Raw genomic sequence first — 16,599 nt, 5'->3', positions numbered from 1 at the left:
GAGGCAGATGGGATGTGAAGCCAACAAAGAGGAAACTGCGACTAGTTGGACAGGAAGGAAATAGAACTATAGAGCAGGGACAAGGTGCACATGCGGAGAGAAAAACTGGCTGGATGGAGAGACTGGGCGTAGAGAGAGAGAGTCATTTAGATCAGGTAGTGAGCTCAGGGGAAAATACTGCCACTGAGACACCTGAGAAGTGGAGACTGGGACAGGACAGTGCACAAAAGAGACCTGAGACAGGTAGCCATGTGCGGTAAAGAAACAGTATTGGAAAATAGCAGTCTGAACCAGGAGATAGGAAAAGACCCTGAGCTTTTGCTCAAAAAGCAGAACCACTGCAACAGATACTCCTTCAGACCATGGCATAGAATCCAAAGTTTCTAGATCATGTCAGAAAATAACTGATGAAACCACTGGAAAAGTACCCATTTCTTTCCCTTTTAGCACTGATTCATGCAGAGAAAGACAGTCTATAGTTCTACAAGTTACTTTCTAATGTGGCCAGATCTATGCCATTCCTAACTTTAAAAAGTTTTATTCTCTTATGTTTACAGCAAACCTATCTGGGTTTGTTACTGATTCCATCTCTATCCTCTCTTCTAGATCTAAAGACAAGTAATTTTTCTGCTTTTTTCTATCAAATATTCCTACCAATTTCCTTTCCTCTTTGGGCCTGTGGCTATCATAAGCAATTGTGAATATTATTTCTTATTGGTTCCTACATGAACCTAATGAGAATGATCATTATTAGCCATTAATACTATCATTTTTTATTCACAGATTCAAATGAGAAACTGGCATTTCTAATATTAAAAATCTGAAATACATGCTACATTCATGTAAATACTTCAAAGTGACTGAAATTCAAATACAAAACTAAACATAATTCTCTGAATGCTTTGCAATGTAGAATCAGGGAGAACAAGGATGAATTTTTAGAATGTATCTTCTTATCTAGTTGAACAACACACACAAAAAAAACAGTAAAAGAGAACATCTGAGTTTTCCTTATATCACTCAGCCACTGAAACAATTCACAAGGATGAAAGTTTTTGAAAAGAAATTTTAAGATAGCATACACAGTTTGCAGAATATGAGAGATGGGAAAAGTATGGCAGTGTAAGTTGAAATAGCACATGAAGTCTACCTCTTTTTTTTTTTTTTTTTTTTTTTTGCTATATTCCTCTTTTCATATCATCTTATTAGTGAAATGGACTATTTAATAGAAGATTTTAAAGCTTGGCTTGATTCCACATAGGCAATTATATTCATTCACATAGCACTTTTTTGCAGAGAGATGAGAGAATGGTGAAAATAGGTACAACAAGCTTTACTGCAAATATCATTCATTTATACTCTTACCTACTGTAGATGGAACATACAAAGAATTCTGAATTTTCCTAAATAAAGTAAATCTCAGGCATTACTAAAAAAGCAAGGTGGTCTCATCATTTTACCACAGGATTTTTGGGGCTATTCAAAGATCTCTTACAGACTGTTTGCAACAAGTAGTTAAGTTATTAAAATATTTTGCCTTTCACCCCCAAAAGCTTGATTGTTGAAAGGCAGGACAATAATTCTCTCTGTAAGCTTTAAAATGGTCACAGATTTTCAGAAACAGTGAACATGTATAGATTCAGCTGAGGACATGCTTTCCGTGTATAATAAGAAGGAAAATGATAGGCTGAAGCAAAAAGACAATAGAAAAAATTACTTCTAATTCTTCAGAATATTACTTTATCACATAGAAGCCTGTGTTTGGGCTAACAGAAATTATATTCATCATACTCTGAAGGGTTAAAAAAAAAAAAACAAAAACCACAACCCTTAAAGAGATATCATTTATTAGTGCAGAAAGACTGAATACATTTTACCACCAAAACACTGGTTAAGCATAAAGATTTTTTTTTCTTCTGTAATGTCATTTGAAGACTCACAATGTCTTAAGGTTTATGATTTCTGCCTCTTCTGAAAATCACCTTCTTTTATTACTAAGCCTAAAGCCAGGATATCCACTGTGATATGGAATTGTATTTTAATCTTCAACAGTTTTTGCTGCTCCTCTACCTTCAATTTTCAATAATCAACATGTTAACTTTTGCAAGTTGTTTCATAACTCCTTTGTCAAGCTTTCCAGGTGATTTAATTTTTGCCTCTGGCATCCGGTTTTATTGCCAAAGATTGAGGCAGAGTCTAAGTGTCTCTTTTATCACAGAAGGCTTACACAGTCACTGTGATACACTCATCAAAAGCCTGATTATAAGCTCATAATACTGCACTGATGACTGAAAATGGATTCCTGAAAACAGAACGGACTTTTGGGCAGAAGAAATGCATTACTTTCTTCCAGGAAGCTGCAGTATTTCTAAATTTTGCTTGGGAAGGAACAACTCTGCCTTCAGCTTCCAAAACAATATAAACTGAAAAAGCTTTTCTCGTAGATTTTATACTTCCATTTTTTAAAACATTTCTGAGAGGGTAAAGAAACATGTCTTTTGAAATTCCAAATGTTTAACATTTTCCTTCAAATCTCTGAGTTAAAATTTTACCCTTTTTTACTCTGGAAGAATGCTTGCAACTGTGACAGCTGGCAAGACAGGATGACATCTGTCTACAGCAGGTGGTACACTAATATTTCGTACTCTACCACAAAAATAATGGAGACAATTTAACAATTTTGATCACCTTTGCACCACCTGCCCCAGCAAATGACATTGTGATCTCCAGTTTCACTGTCTGCCAAACTTAGAACAGGGCTGGAGGGCATTAAGAAGGACAGAGTGGAGGCTGACTGACTGGATAGGCCACAGGAAACCCTTCAAAGAAACTGCCCAAAATGTGATTCTGAGTGCGCTACACTCCTCACAGATGCTTTGTAACTCAGATATTTGTTGCTCTCAACATTTTTTGTTATTAAGTAAAACTTCGTCTAAATCCATATGCCAAACAGAATTTCAATTCCAGTTTCATTCTGTATTTTAAAGTGAAGCTGAAGAAATACATTACTTACCTCTTTTTCAAAATCAGAGGGAAGAAGCTTGACAAAGTTATCTGGAAATACTCCCCTTCTGCCGTTGAGTTCTCCTTCCCACCAGCCTACATCAACACAGTCCTGCAAAACAGGAAAATAAAATGAAAAATGTAATGTGCTTGTATGCTGAACAGGTGTTGAAGTGCTCTTTCGCATAATGTTCTGCTTTTTTGTTAGAACATGATGATTTACTGGAGGGCCAGGTTAACAGGGTAAAACTTCAGCAATAACCTTGCATTACACTGTCATATAGAACAACTAGGAAAGAACAATAAACACACTATAAGCCTTTAAGAGCTTGTCTGTTTCTATAGCTTAACACTATTTCATCATTTGCTCTATTAAACCAGTAAGCATTTTGGGAATGTATGATATTACTTCTCTCTGATTTCATTTTAGAGAAATGCAATACCTTAATTAAACATCATATATCCCGAGAGGTAATAAAACTGCTTTATTTCCTATACTCTGAAGAAAACCATGACACATTAGAATTACATTTGAAATTATCAAATTTCATCACAGTCCAATTAAGAAGGCATTGTACACCTGATCGTCTTCTGCCAAAGCATTTTTTAAACAGCTCATTGCAGTGTGCATAACAAAACAATGTACAACTAAGTTGCTCGCAATAAGAACAACTGAACCATTATATCAGTGATTCTAAATAATAATAATAAAAAAGAACAGTATAGCTGTCTTGGTAATGAACAATAATAGTAGTAACACAAACCACACCAGTTTTAGAGATGACTAAAACCTTGAATCTTGGATGGTAAGATCCACGTTCATTCACTTTTATCTTTGCTAAAGAGAATGCTTCCAGTTGAAATTTTCTGCAATTTTCTCCTTTGAAAGCTGCAGCTGAACCAATTCAGTCATTTTCTAAAACACAATTACAGTAAAGTCACCCATCTTCTGCTCAATCTTAAAACCAGTTCAGTCAGTTTTAGTCGATGGCTCAATACAGGCTGGCCAATCTTTCTATCCTCTTGAGCAGTAAACCTAAATCTTGATGTGGCTCAGAGCCATGTAATAAATACCATACACATGAGACACAGGAAAAAGAGAAGCTCCAGGAGGAGGGTCAACCATGGGCTGGATTCCACAAGAACTCACTGGGGATCACCCCATTCTACATGGAGACTGGGCTAAATAGGACTGGATTTGCGGCTGGAGTCCTACACATCTGGCAATGTCAGCCTTAAGTAATCACGGCAGGCTCACTTTGTTCCATGGCCACACATCTGGGCTGGCCAAATCACCTGTGCGCTAATCGGTTATATCCAACAGTTCTGGTAGCAGAGCTGCAATGGACCCTCTCAGCAGTTCAACAGGTCAATATTCCTATGCTAACATTTCTAATATCACCCTGAAGAAATTCTCCTAAATTTGGTAAGTATTTTTATTTTTCAAAAAATAACCTTTCAAAAGAGACCAGTTTGAATTTAGCAGCTACGTTCTCCGAATAATCAGAGGTACTGATATAGATCAAACAGTGCTGGTTTGGTTCACGACTGTTGTTCTCAGTCAGCCTGTGATGAGGTTTTCCCATCGTTACTTCAGAAATGGAGAGGTTCCCTGCAAAGTCTTTATCAGGGCTGTAGAAGAAAGTGTGCTAGTGTACAAAGCAGGTGCCTGACAGAACAATTACTCTGCTCTTTTTGCTCCTCAGTAAAGTAAGGGCAGGAAGGAAGCTATGTCTCTGGAACACTGGTGGGTAGGGGCAAGAGCAGGAACAGAGGGTTAGAGATAGCAAAAAACAGTAGGCAAGAGCAGGAAGATATTTTAGGGAAAAGGGGAAGGCAGTAAACATGCAGTAAATAGTTATATGAGTTTTCACAGAGTAGAAAATTTGGACCAAAGCAAAAGGAACGGGTCAAGTTCTACAAGCCTCATGCATGCTATCAGGCAACATCCCTCCAGGAGCACCACTCGATCAAGGAGTCCAGAATCTTCACATTCTTCTTGTATAAGAAAAGAGCTTTAAAATCATCAAGCGAAAGTTCATTTCTTAACACTATTAGTCTATGCAATTTGGTCATAAAGTCATACTTGAGAACTACATGCAAAAGCTAAAAAAGGCTAAAAATGTCATGTTCACATCACTCACTATTGTAGCCTGATATGTAAAGGGGAATGGAATGCTGAATACTCACTAAAAAGACAGACTTTAACTTTTTTTTTTTTTTTTCCAAAATGAGTATACAAAATGAGCAAATATTTTAGCTACAAACACCCTGATCTTCATTTCATCATATGCCTAAAAAAAATCCTTAGTACTCCCTCACAACACAGTAAAGTTTCAAAGATAAATGCTTAAAAAGTATGCACACACTACAGAAGTGCAGAGGAAAATAAAATGAGGAAATGAATAATTCTGTATCTACAGCAAGCAAACAGTAGTTTAAATAGAGGAGAGGAGCCAGTGGAAAAAATCAGAACATGAACGCACAATAAAAGACTGCATGATAACACGTGCATGCATGATGGCCTTATCTTCATTACATTTCCACTGAATTATATATTTCAGCTGCTACAGAAATGTCAAGAGAATGCAAGATAACTTAATGAGGTACATTTAATACCATAAGTCTAAAAAATATTGTTCACAATAATTGTGCTAGTTGGTATTTATCTATAAGTTATAATGAATAAACGTTTGATGATATTTGGGAGAAAACAGAATAGCATTAAAGTAGTCCATTGCTTTTATGGGATGATTTTTGTGTCCAAATTAATTGTTTTTCTCTTCTAGGCTTCTTATTTAGCATATTCAGTTCACCTCATTTCCTCAGACAGTGTATGTCCTAACACAACTAAATAGCATGGTTTCTTGCGTAATGTCTATTTTGAGTATATGTTTTTTCTTCCTTCATATCTCAGTGTTAGACTCTGATTTAATGTGCTCCTGATCTACACATACAGGCACTGAAGAATCCTTTCATTCTCTTTTCGCTCTTTTTCTCTCCTGCTTTATCTGTTGTTTCCCTGCCTTCTTCCCTCTTTTTAGCAAGGTGGCCTTCATCAAGGACAGCTTCCTTTTCTAGCCCTTCCTGTGAGTTTTTTAGGAGATACTTTTCAGTTGTGTTTGACCATCAAGCCTTTGTTAGTGAACAGGGCTGATCCTTGACCAGTTGACATATTTAAAATACCCTCTGAGTGAATTACAGTGCTCTGTGAAGGACCGAGATTATCAGCCAGGCATGCATAGCACAGGCAGGCAGTGTGCAGGATTTTACTCTTACTTCTGCCAAAACCCCTCATTCCTGATGGGAGGGAGCCCTCCCACTTGGCACTATCTACCTGTGCAAAGTCCAGTATTCAGTGCACTGAATTTTTCTGCCACACAGTGTTTTATAGTGCCCTCCAGCCTCCATTCTGCTAACCTGAAAGTGCCAAAACTTTGAAGACCCAATCTAGATGTTAAAAAATATTAATAATGATCCAGGCCTCCAGAGATTAAAGGGTTGTACTACTGATGGTATAGCTTAGTGCTACCTAATAATCCTGATGACTAAATAACATACTTCAGTATATACATTCTTTTTAGGTTGGATGTTTTGCTGTGCTCTTAGGAATCAGAAATCTTGCTCTTATTTTTTTCATTTTATTAATACAGACAAATTTTGTACTCAATACTTTTTTTTTTTTTTTTTTTTTTTTTAAGGCTGGTTCATTTTCATGAAGACTCTATTTCTGTTACATGTTCCTTAATCCAGAACAGCTGTACATTTGCTTTTTCCTCCTCTGCAAATTGTCATTCTGGTTTATGCAGTCAGTTGCCACACAGGATTTTCATACATTAAGTAAACCTTTAGGCAGTTTCTCTTTTAATTTTCTCATTTACTTTATTTGCAGAGGAGGCCTCTGTGTCACCAAGCAAAAGGACAGAAGGAGATCTCCTCGTCCTCCTCACCAGCAGTGACGGTCGCCTCCTGCTAGCCACAGCTGCAGGTTTGCTGTGCCTGCGCGGGCTCTGCAAGCCCCATGGATGATGCCACCAGCATGTACGTCTTCACCACGAGGCCGAATCCCCCAAGGACACCTGAGTTAGTGCAGCACAAACCGTCCCGTGTACTAAGAGACAACCTAGCTATGAAGCGCAATCAAGGCAATGTGACTGGGACTGTGTGGCTGCCTGGAAATGCTAGTACAAGCTACCCAATATTTCCAAATCTTCAGCAGCCACATGAGCCTTATCATATTGCCTTTATTTTTTTAAATATAGCTTCATGTGTTGAAGGCTGGCAAAACAGCTGTAATTTCAAAATTCGGAGACGGACAATCAAGCTTTTACAATCCAGTACCAATATTCCAATTTTGTTAACAAAGCAAGTGGCCCTCTGCTTTATCTCTGCCTTATTCTACCATGCTCCTAACAATTATGTAGATAGCCAAAACTGAGATGTTGCAATCTCTCTGTAAAGCCAACAGTTCTATTAACAAATGTATTCCAATTGTTAGAAATACATTTCAGTTTAATGTAAAAAAAAAAATAGTTGCGAAACAGAGAACTAAGAAACAAGAAGAAAATCCTCGAAATAGTGTTTGATAAAATAGTGTTTGATAAAATACTAGAGTATGTGCACAAGTTAGGTGATAGCTGGGACAACATTTAGCTCCTGTAAAAATCAGCTCTTACAAAAGCTTCACTCAGAGCCTGCACTCACGTACAAAGCACTGACAGTGAAATCAAATATCTCCCACAAATCAACTGTAGGATACAACTGACTGGTCTGTTTGCATTGTCAAGGCTCAGGAAGATGCAGGACACGGAGAAAACAAAAATATACGGGAAATTTTAGCATTTTCTCATTGAAACACAGATCTTGGTTTTATCTTCCTTATAAGTGAAGTATTTTTCTTCCAAAGTTTTTTAACCTGACAGATTTAACATGTTATTTTTTAGAGAATTAAATAAAAGTGAGGCAATAGAGGCAAAATGGAAGGATGGAAAGCTGGCCTATGGCAGAATCAAAATTCATTCCAATTCCAAACTCAGTGGATCAAAAGTAAATGATACTAAGCTAAATATGTTTGATTTATTAGCAAATTTACTTTGTGATAAATACTGGATAAAAAAATTGGACAAACCATAGTGATGAGAAAGAGAGAAATACTGAGGCGTTTTTGAACTCCATAAAAAAATAAATATTACACAAAATACAAAGTAATATAATGTCAACATGAACATGAATTCTTAATGAGGTCAGAGAAAACTTGTAAGAGAAAAGGATAAGCATGGAGAAACAGAAAGCACTGAAACAACAGCATTCAACTAACATTTCTCAACACGCCGCCAACAATTTTAAGGGTATATGTAGACAATCTAAAAAAAAAAATCAGTCCTTTTCTTGACATGAAGAATAGCAGGAGAAAATATCTGTCATATAATTAGAAGCGAGACATGCAAGCTGTGAAGGAAATTGTAAGGAGGAATCATCTGGAGAAAACAAACATTTTTCCAGAAGGGCATATTAAAAAGAAAAGAAGCCCAACAAAATGACAAAAACACAGCTCCACTCTGAAACTAAAGTCTGTAGTGACTAGAAGAATAATGGGGAAAAAAAAATCCAACAGCTGAGATATGCATATGTAGAGAGATCAGACAAAAGCAGTGCAGAGGTCTTCTAATATACAGGCAAAGAACACTTTTGGAGCACCAGCTTTTTGATAGCACTAGTGAATATAATGAAAAACGTAAGTAGGGTTGACAGAATAAGATCACAGCTTAGTATCACTTAGAAAACTCAATGACCTTGTAACTCTCATGCTGGCTCAGAAAACCTATAAACCACCAGAGTCATGCTTTCACCTTTTCTGCATGAAAGCAGCATGACACTGCTTGGTATCTTGCACATAAAGGATCCTGCATTAACAATTTTATTCTAGTGGCAAAAATAGCGCTATTACCGTAGAACAAACACTGTGTTGTTCAATCCCTCGGTGTTCTCATTTAAACCATAAAAAAAAAAACAGGACCTGGTGGAGATCAAACATAAAACCCCAGCATAAGGCTCCTTAATACTGTAAGTCTTACAAATACTGCACTTACTACACAGAAGCAGCTGTATCTAGACATGCACTACTGACAGGATGCTCTAATCATCTGCCCAGTTCTAGGGTACCATTGACTGCAAGACAAGAATACAAACTTTCCTTCAGCCAATTACCATCACCATTTTTCTTCGGTGTTAAAAAAGATGACAACAGAGCTTGAGAAGACAGAGCTTCAGTCCCTTGCTCACTTCATCTTAAATCTACTAGTTGATGCCACATTCAAGACACTGACATTAAAAGAGTTAAATTCCTACCCACCAGGGTGTAAGTCTTCCCCATGCAGAATTCTTTTTCAGATACTAGCTAACAACAACAGATTGACTACGTAATTCAAATGTGACTGAAATCTCCCTCTTCAAAATGGTCACAGCTTCGCAGACTCTGGCCCTCTGGTCCAAATGGCCAGGAGTTTCAGAAGTTCCAAAAACAAATTTTATTTTAAATAAAACCACAGCTCTTAATATCAGATTTAGATACGACAAATGCATTTATTTCTAGCCTAGACACTGCTACTTTACTTGCACTCTAGGCCCTGATCCAATTGGAAATATCATAAAGGCCACCAACATTTTCTCTGAAAACTGAAAGCAGCAATTCTGGTTGTGATCACCTTAGTATAAACTCATACCATGGATTTTTTTCTGTTACTTTGTTATAAGTCAACAAAGCGTACAAGCTTACCATAGCTTAAATATCAGATACATATTTTATTCCAAGTAATATGCTTTTTTTGTTCTACTTAAAAGCCACTTCAAGAAGTATTTGTTGTTGTTAATCACTTCAACAAAAAAGAGTAGCTCCTCAGCTCTTTGTGCAGCTGTATTTTTAAGTCTTTTCTTGCCTTATGTCCAGAACCCCCCTGTGGTTGTGTTTTGATCACTGCTGAGGCTGGCAGCAAATGCTAGGAGATGCTAAATTGCTGCTCTTTCCAACATCATCAGCTGCCTGGATGCTCACTGGGAATGTATCAAAAGCTGACCAAACTCTGCAGTTTTACAAGATACATGGAAATCTAAGGGTGTTGGAGCAGGGGCTGGAAGTGGCTGCCTAAATAACCTGCTCTGCCAGTGAGTCTGTGGAGTGCAGCACAGCTGCAGCAGGCAGTGAGGAGGTTCCCTCTGGGGGTGTACTGAAGGGCTGCAAGAGATGCAGAAACAGTTTTATTGTCAGACAGGTAGAAGTTGCTTCAGTCACATTTTCCATTTATTTTGGAGATGTTTCCTGCCTCTTCTCCCATAGCAATCTCACTCAAGGAGGCACCGACTCCGTTGTCTCTTGCTACCTTTGGACTTAACATCACAGGGCGACCCAAAGCCCCAAATTCATGCAAGCCCCTTCCCAGCTTATTTTCTGAGCTGACCCTAGGAAAAGAGGCAACGCAAAAAAGCAAATGAAGGATCTCTGCCTTGCCCAGGGCACCCCAAAAAAGTAACAGTCTCTATTTTCTTCCTCTCCTATACATGCATGTTGTTGCAGCTGTGTAGATCCATGAAGAAATGAACCTTTAAAAGGCTGATCTTTTAATATGTAAATAGGACTTTAGTTCCTCTGAAGCAGCAGATCATTGTGCAGGCTGGCCCTCCGAACGTGCTGCTACTTTGCAATACTACTAAAATATGAAGCTAAGGTTTAGACATCAATCACTAACTGATCAATATTTAGCTTTTGTGATTAAAAGAGGAATACAGGAACTTGTGATTTCATCAATACGGCTAGGATGGAAAGCAATGCCAAAATAGCAGCAGGCCCTCAAAAAATATAGCTGCAAAACATGTATTGTGGGATGTGTACTCTTTGAATACTCATGCAAGTAGAGGTGCTTGCATATAGAGTCATCATTTATAGAGGTCTTTTCAAAAAATGGCCTATGAGAGTTACCTTTTCTGATTTAAGATTATATATTACTAGCTTAAAATATCCATTTAGCTAGCCAAAATTACACAGTAAAAATCAGAAACTATCCAGAATATTGAGTGAGAGACAACACAACAGTGCAAGCTTTGGATAAGTGAAATTTTTGCATGGTAGCATAAAATAGCTTCACAGAACTCTCCACTAGAATACATAGCTCCTTGCAGAAGGGCTCTCATTAAAAAAAAAAAAAAAAAAAAAAAAAAAAATCCCAGCAGTTGGCAGTTGTATGCGTCAAATGTCTGTTTTCCTTCTGCCTTTCTCAAGTTGGTTCTCATCAGGAAGAATGTTGAGCTTGTAAAATCACATTATTCAGAAAAGCCATGAATACCCCTTACGCTTCTAGTGCTGAGAGCTTTCATGTGGCAGCTCTGCTCTGCTGGCAGCTGCATATTACATTATTACTACCGACACTGTAAACGTCTCCCTTGCATTCCTTCCCACTGTTGAGAGGCAACCTCACAATTTAAAGAAAAATAAAACACCTTTGAGTTTAAGGTGCCCAAACAAGTCTACGGAACTTTTCAAGACATTATCCGCTAACATACAGAACACACAAACTTCTTAATTTGAGAATTAAAGGCCTTGTAGGAAGTCAGATCTACAAGACAAGGGCTCTGCCATTCCCTCCTGCCACACACAGCGCCGGTGGCACAGCGCTGCTGCACGCCTCCGTGCTGAGCTGGGGCCGAAATGGCCCCACTTTTGCCAAAGCCAGAGAAGGGCCATGGAATGGGCTCTGCAATTTTTCAAGTTGGGGTGTGACACTATGGGGCAAAACAGTGATGGGCAGGGACATTTCTGCCTTTTTTCCCCCTGTTAATAAATAACTACCTAGATTTTAGCAGACATGGAAAATTTTTGGTGAAAACAAGTATCAAAAATCAGCATTGTTTTGATAACTTTGAAATGATCTAAAAAAACCCCAACCTCACACAGCATCAGATCTTCATTAATAAAACTTTGGCATGGACAACAACAAAATTATGTTAAAACTAGATGAAAAAAAGTAGTTTAATAATATTTAAGAATTACAAAAAATTCTTTTTAATTACATTTCATTGAACAATGATGCTGCTGAAGGGAAGATATACTGCTCTCAAAATCCAATTTTAATTTGAAAAATCAGAGTATTTTATTTAAGAGTCTTCATACTGCTTGTATAACTTCATAAAATACGTGTGAATGAAGCAAAGCATCCTTCCAGAGTCTTGTATTACACCCACCTAAGACTGTATTTGAAGTAATGAAGCTTTGTTACTTACTAAGCTTCATTACCAAGACCTTGTAAGTATAGTACAACTGTTAAATATTTTTAAAGAAAATGGCTATGACTGAAAGCTAGTAGTGAAGTACTCCTGAACAGATACATTCTTTTAAAAATGAGAAATGTTCAGAAAGAAAGAATGAACAGATACCTAATTCAAGATCATTTAGATAAAAGATACAGTGCAACAGACTTAGATCTTAGAGAATTAGTCTTCTGGGGCTGCGCTGCAGAGCACATCTTTCCCTTTTATGTACACTTTCTTGCAAATACTCACAGTTATGAAGCACTGGAAGAATTTCTGGCCCTCTTTGGCCCATAAAGTAATTTGGCCCAGAGCAATTTATTCTTGTAAGTCCCAAAACAACAGCAGAAAAACAGAGAAAAGAAACCAGGACCTTTTGAGGCAGAGAGAAGAGAGAGAATGAGAGAGAACATGCAGGCAGTAAGTGAAAGCTGGTAACTGGTTTGTGAAGCTGTTTTTGAAGTAGCCTGATTTCTTGTATCTGAACGTCAAGGGAAAGCAGCATCTGCTCCAGTGTATGTAATTGGATCAGCTTTGGGGCATGTTCTGGAGGCTATCTGAGCACCTTAGCGTGTAATAAAAAATGAAAATAAATACACAACCCCCCTACCTTAGAATGACGGTGTGTGGTGTTAGTTGTGTATCTGAAAGACAGCAGTCATCTTTGTAAGGTTGTGGCAACTGGGAGAGGTTCCTCTGAACTGGAAGAAAGCAGATGTCCCTCCAATCTTCAAAGAGGGCCAGAAAGAGGACCCAGGGAACTACAGGCTGGTGAGCCTCACCTCGATCCCTCAGAAGGTTATGGAGCAGCTTATCCTATATACCATTTCCAGTCACTTGAAGGACAAGGTGGTGATCAGGAGTAGTCAGCATAGATTCTCAAAGGGCAAATCAGATTCAAACAACCTGATGGCTTTCCATGATGGAATGACAGGCTGGGTAGATCAGGTGAAAGCAGTGGATGTCGTCTACCTTAACTTCAGCAAGGCTTTTGACAGTATCCCATGACATCCTCAAAGGCAAATTGAGGAAGTGTGGGCTTGATGAGCAGATAGATGGACTGAAAACTGGCTGAAAGGCAGAGCTTAGAGGCTTTTGATCAGTAGTGCAAAGTCTAGTTGGAGGTCAGTAACTAGTGGAGTACCGCAAGAGTCAACAGTGGATCCAGTCTTGTTCAGCTTATTCATTAATGACTTGCATGATGGAACAGAGTGCAACCTCAGCAAGTTTGCTGATGATTCAGAACTGGTAGGAGTGGCTGATGCACCAGAGGGCTGTCCTGCCACTCAGGTAGATCTCAACAGGCTGGAGAGATGGGCAAGAGGAACCTCATGAAGTTCAATAAAGGGACGTGCAGAGTCCTGCACCTGTGGAGGAGTAACCCCATGCCTCAGTACAGGCTGGGGGCTGACCTGCAGGAAGGTAGTTCTGCAGAGAAGGACCTGGGGATCCTGGTGGATAACAAATTGACCATAAAACAGCGATATGCCCTTGTGACCAAGAAGGCCAATGGCATCCTGGGCTGCATTAGGCAGAGCGTTGCCAGCACACAAAGAGATGGTCCTTCCCCTCTGCTCAGCACCAGTGAGGCCATACTTGGAGTGCTATGTAGAGTTCTAGGCAAGAACCTCTCTCATGAGAAAAGGCTGAGAGGGCTAGGTTTGTTTAGCTCAAGAAGAGAAGGATGAGGAAGGATCTTATTGATATGTATACATATCTGAAGGGAAGGTACTGAAGACCGAGCCAGATTCCCTTCAGTGATGCCCATTGACAGGACAGAAACTGAAATACAGGAGGCCCATCTAAACATAAGGAAAAGCTTTTTTCCTGTGAGGGTGACTGAGCACTGGAATAGGTTGCCCAGAGAGGTTGTGGAGTCTCCATCCTTGGAAATACTCCAAAACCATCTGGACAGGGATCTGGGCAAACTGCTGTAGGTGACCCTGCTTGAGCAGGGGGGTTGGAGTAGGAGATCTCTAAAGATCCCTTCCAACTCCAATATCCTGTGATTCTGTGAAAAGACCCAAACCTTGCACAGATTGTCCCTGTCACCTCCCATGCCTAAGCACGAGGGCACCTGATATGTGATAACTACACATATCACATCTTTTAAAACTCAAGGATTCAAACAGGCAAATTTTTCTGTACCCATAAACTCTACAGCTTCACAAAGAATTCACCATGTCAACATAGAGCGGAAAGAAAAAGGAGAGGTTGTCAGAAATTAGACACTACTGCAGTGTCATTACACTACTCTTCCCAGAGACCAGAGTGGTTTTAATTGAAAGACATAGCAAGATATCTCTCTAGAAGACATATTCGGCCAAACTCAGGTTTCTGGGCCCTGCACGAGAGTACGAGGCTGCAAATAGCCCCCTACAACACACAGCAGTTTAGAGTAGAGGATTTAACAGCCCAGACCTATTGGACTGTTTCAGGCTAGATCTAACCTTCTGACTTTGAACTCTGTAAGCAGCTAATCAGTAATGAAGCTGAAATGCCTTGATGAAATATTTGTACAAACAGAAAAAATATACTGTTCATTGACCAAAATATTTTCTCCTGGGATTCACTTCATTTGTAGTGTTCAGTCAGCAAAATATCACAGGGAAATACATATGATCCAGATCATAAAACCCTAGCACTCAAGTACTCAGAATAAAAGTAAATTAGCCAAAACAAACGTGAAAGGTAGTGCTAGTAACAGCTATAATTTATCCCTGTGGTGAGCCAATATTCTCCCTTTAAATAAGGGCCAATATACACAGACCACCACAATTGAAGGACTATTTAATTCCATTATTACTTCTATCACAAAAGTCTTTGCACCAGGGCTCTAATGACAATTACTAATTACTTGGCTCTATATATGCATTTTTACTTCCCCTTTAAAATGGCTCTCCCTACTCTGAAAGATTGGATTTACGATAATACCATCAAATCAGCAGGTGAACCCAGCAGCTGGGATAAAAGAAAGGATGAAGCTAAGCAGTGACTCTGAAGCCTGCACTCTGAGCAATAATCACACTTTTCCAGATTCCTCAGCATTTCTGTGATATCTCTTATAAGCACAGGGTAGAAAAACTTCTTTAATCTTAAAATATGTCACCTTTTCAGATTAGCCTGGCTGTATTAAAAATACTTACAAATAAATCTAATAACTCTTTTCAAATGATGCAAATCTTCAAACCTTACATGCATGGGGGATGCTGCCACTTTACCCTCATAGCTTGGCCTGAGCTTCCAATTGTCAAAATTCAAATTTGGGACTTCCCAGCAACAATGTAATCTCTTCTTTTGAGGACACTGTTGTAGCACTGGAATCAATGATAAGGAGAACATGAAAGAAGTACTTCATTTCATTGCATATTTTAATAAATAACTTTTATGAATATACTAACAAGAAAAACATCTGAGTGCTGGATGCTCCTGTCCCCTGTAATAATCTCAGCCGTCACAGTTTATTTAAGTGTTCAGCTCAGAGAATTAATGTTTCAGTAAAGTTTCTAAAGATACCAGCAAAATTTAAGCTGCACCCGGTACTTTATTTTCAGCCTTTATCCATACACAAATCCACTTAATGCTCCATTTTTAATCATGCTAGCCAAGAAATGCTGCAAGATATGAATAAGTGTTAAAAAAATATTTATAAAGATTTAAAAGCCTTGGACAAAGACAAGAACTTTCAGGTAAGAAGAAAAAAAATGCAAGAAAACTCACAATCTGCTTTCTCTGTGACTTTCTTAGTATCTCTAATCATTTAGAAATATTAATTTGAGCATCAACATTCCCACAAAGTTTTGTGCAACTGTTTTATATAACTTTTAAGGGGAAACATTTGTGCTTCATCTCCACAGTGACAGAAGTTGTACCCCAAACACCTGCCACATGCCAGCAGCACATCAAGGGCCCGATTCTCCAGGCCTGTCTCCAGCTACCATCACAGCCAGCACCGTGGCTTCAAATCCAACAAAATCCCAGATCTCCTTATTCCCATTAGGGCAAAACCTTCCGGGAAAAGTTTCAGGCTACTGCAAAGCCAATCCCTCGGCCAGCTGCTAGCGAAGGCGGCAACACCACTCCTGCGCCAGCCTGGTCGAACACTCTGCTGCATCCCAGAGCACGGCGGGCAGCTAAAGGGAAAACTAATTTCCTGTATGAAATCAGCAGTTTAGGTGGAAGCAGACTTCTCCATCAGCTAAGCAGGCTGGAAGTGTGAAAAACTGGTGTTTGGTGTAGCCCAGGGGGGACAGGCAATGCAAAAGATACACTAGAAAGAGCCCGTTTTGTTCTCAAACA

General features: G+C 38.8%; 1 protein-coding gene across 5 annotated transcripts in view; it reads right to left on the bottom strand.

Moving 5' to 3' along the window:
• The window catches only part of SH3KBP1 (SH3 domain containing kinase binding protein 1), a 229,504-nt gene that overhangs the window by 30,330 nt on the left and 182,575 nt on the right, over nucleotides 1-16,599 (bottom strand). For all 5 annotated transcript variants that reach the window (XM_062600784.1, XM_062600769.1, XM_062600751.1 and 2 more), the window contains one exon: nucleotides 3,014-3,115. In XM_062600784.1, the coding sequence (XP_062456768.1) occupies nucleotides 3,014-3,115 (102 nt within the window). The remainder of the gene's footprint in view (nucleotides 1-3,013; nucleotides 3,116-16,599) is intronic.

Source organism: Rhea pennata, chromosome 1, assembly GCF_028389875.1.
Source record: "Rhea pennata isolate bPtePen1 chromosome 1, bPtePen1.pri, whole genome shotgun sequence".
NCBI lineage: Eukaryota > Metazoa > Chordata > Aves > Rheiformes > Rheidae > Rhea > Rhea pennata.
This window is presented reverse-complemented; position numbering and strand designations above follow the sequence as displayed.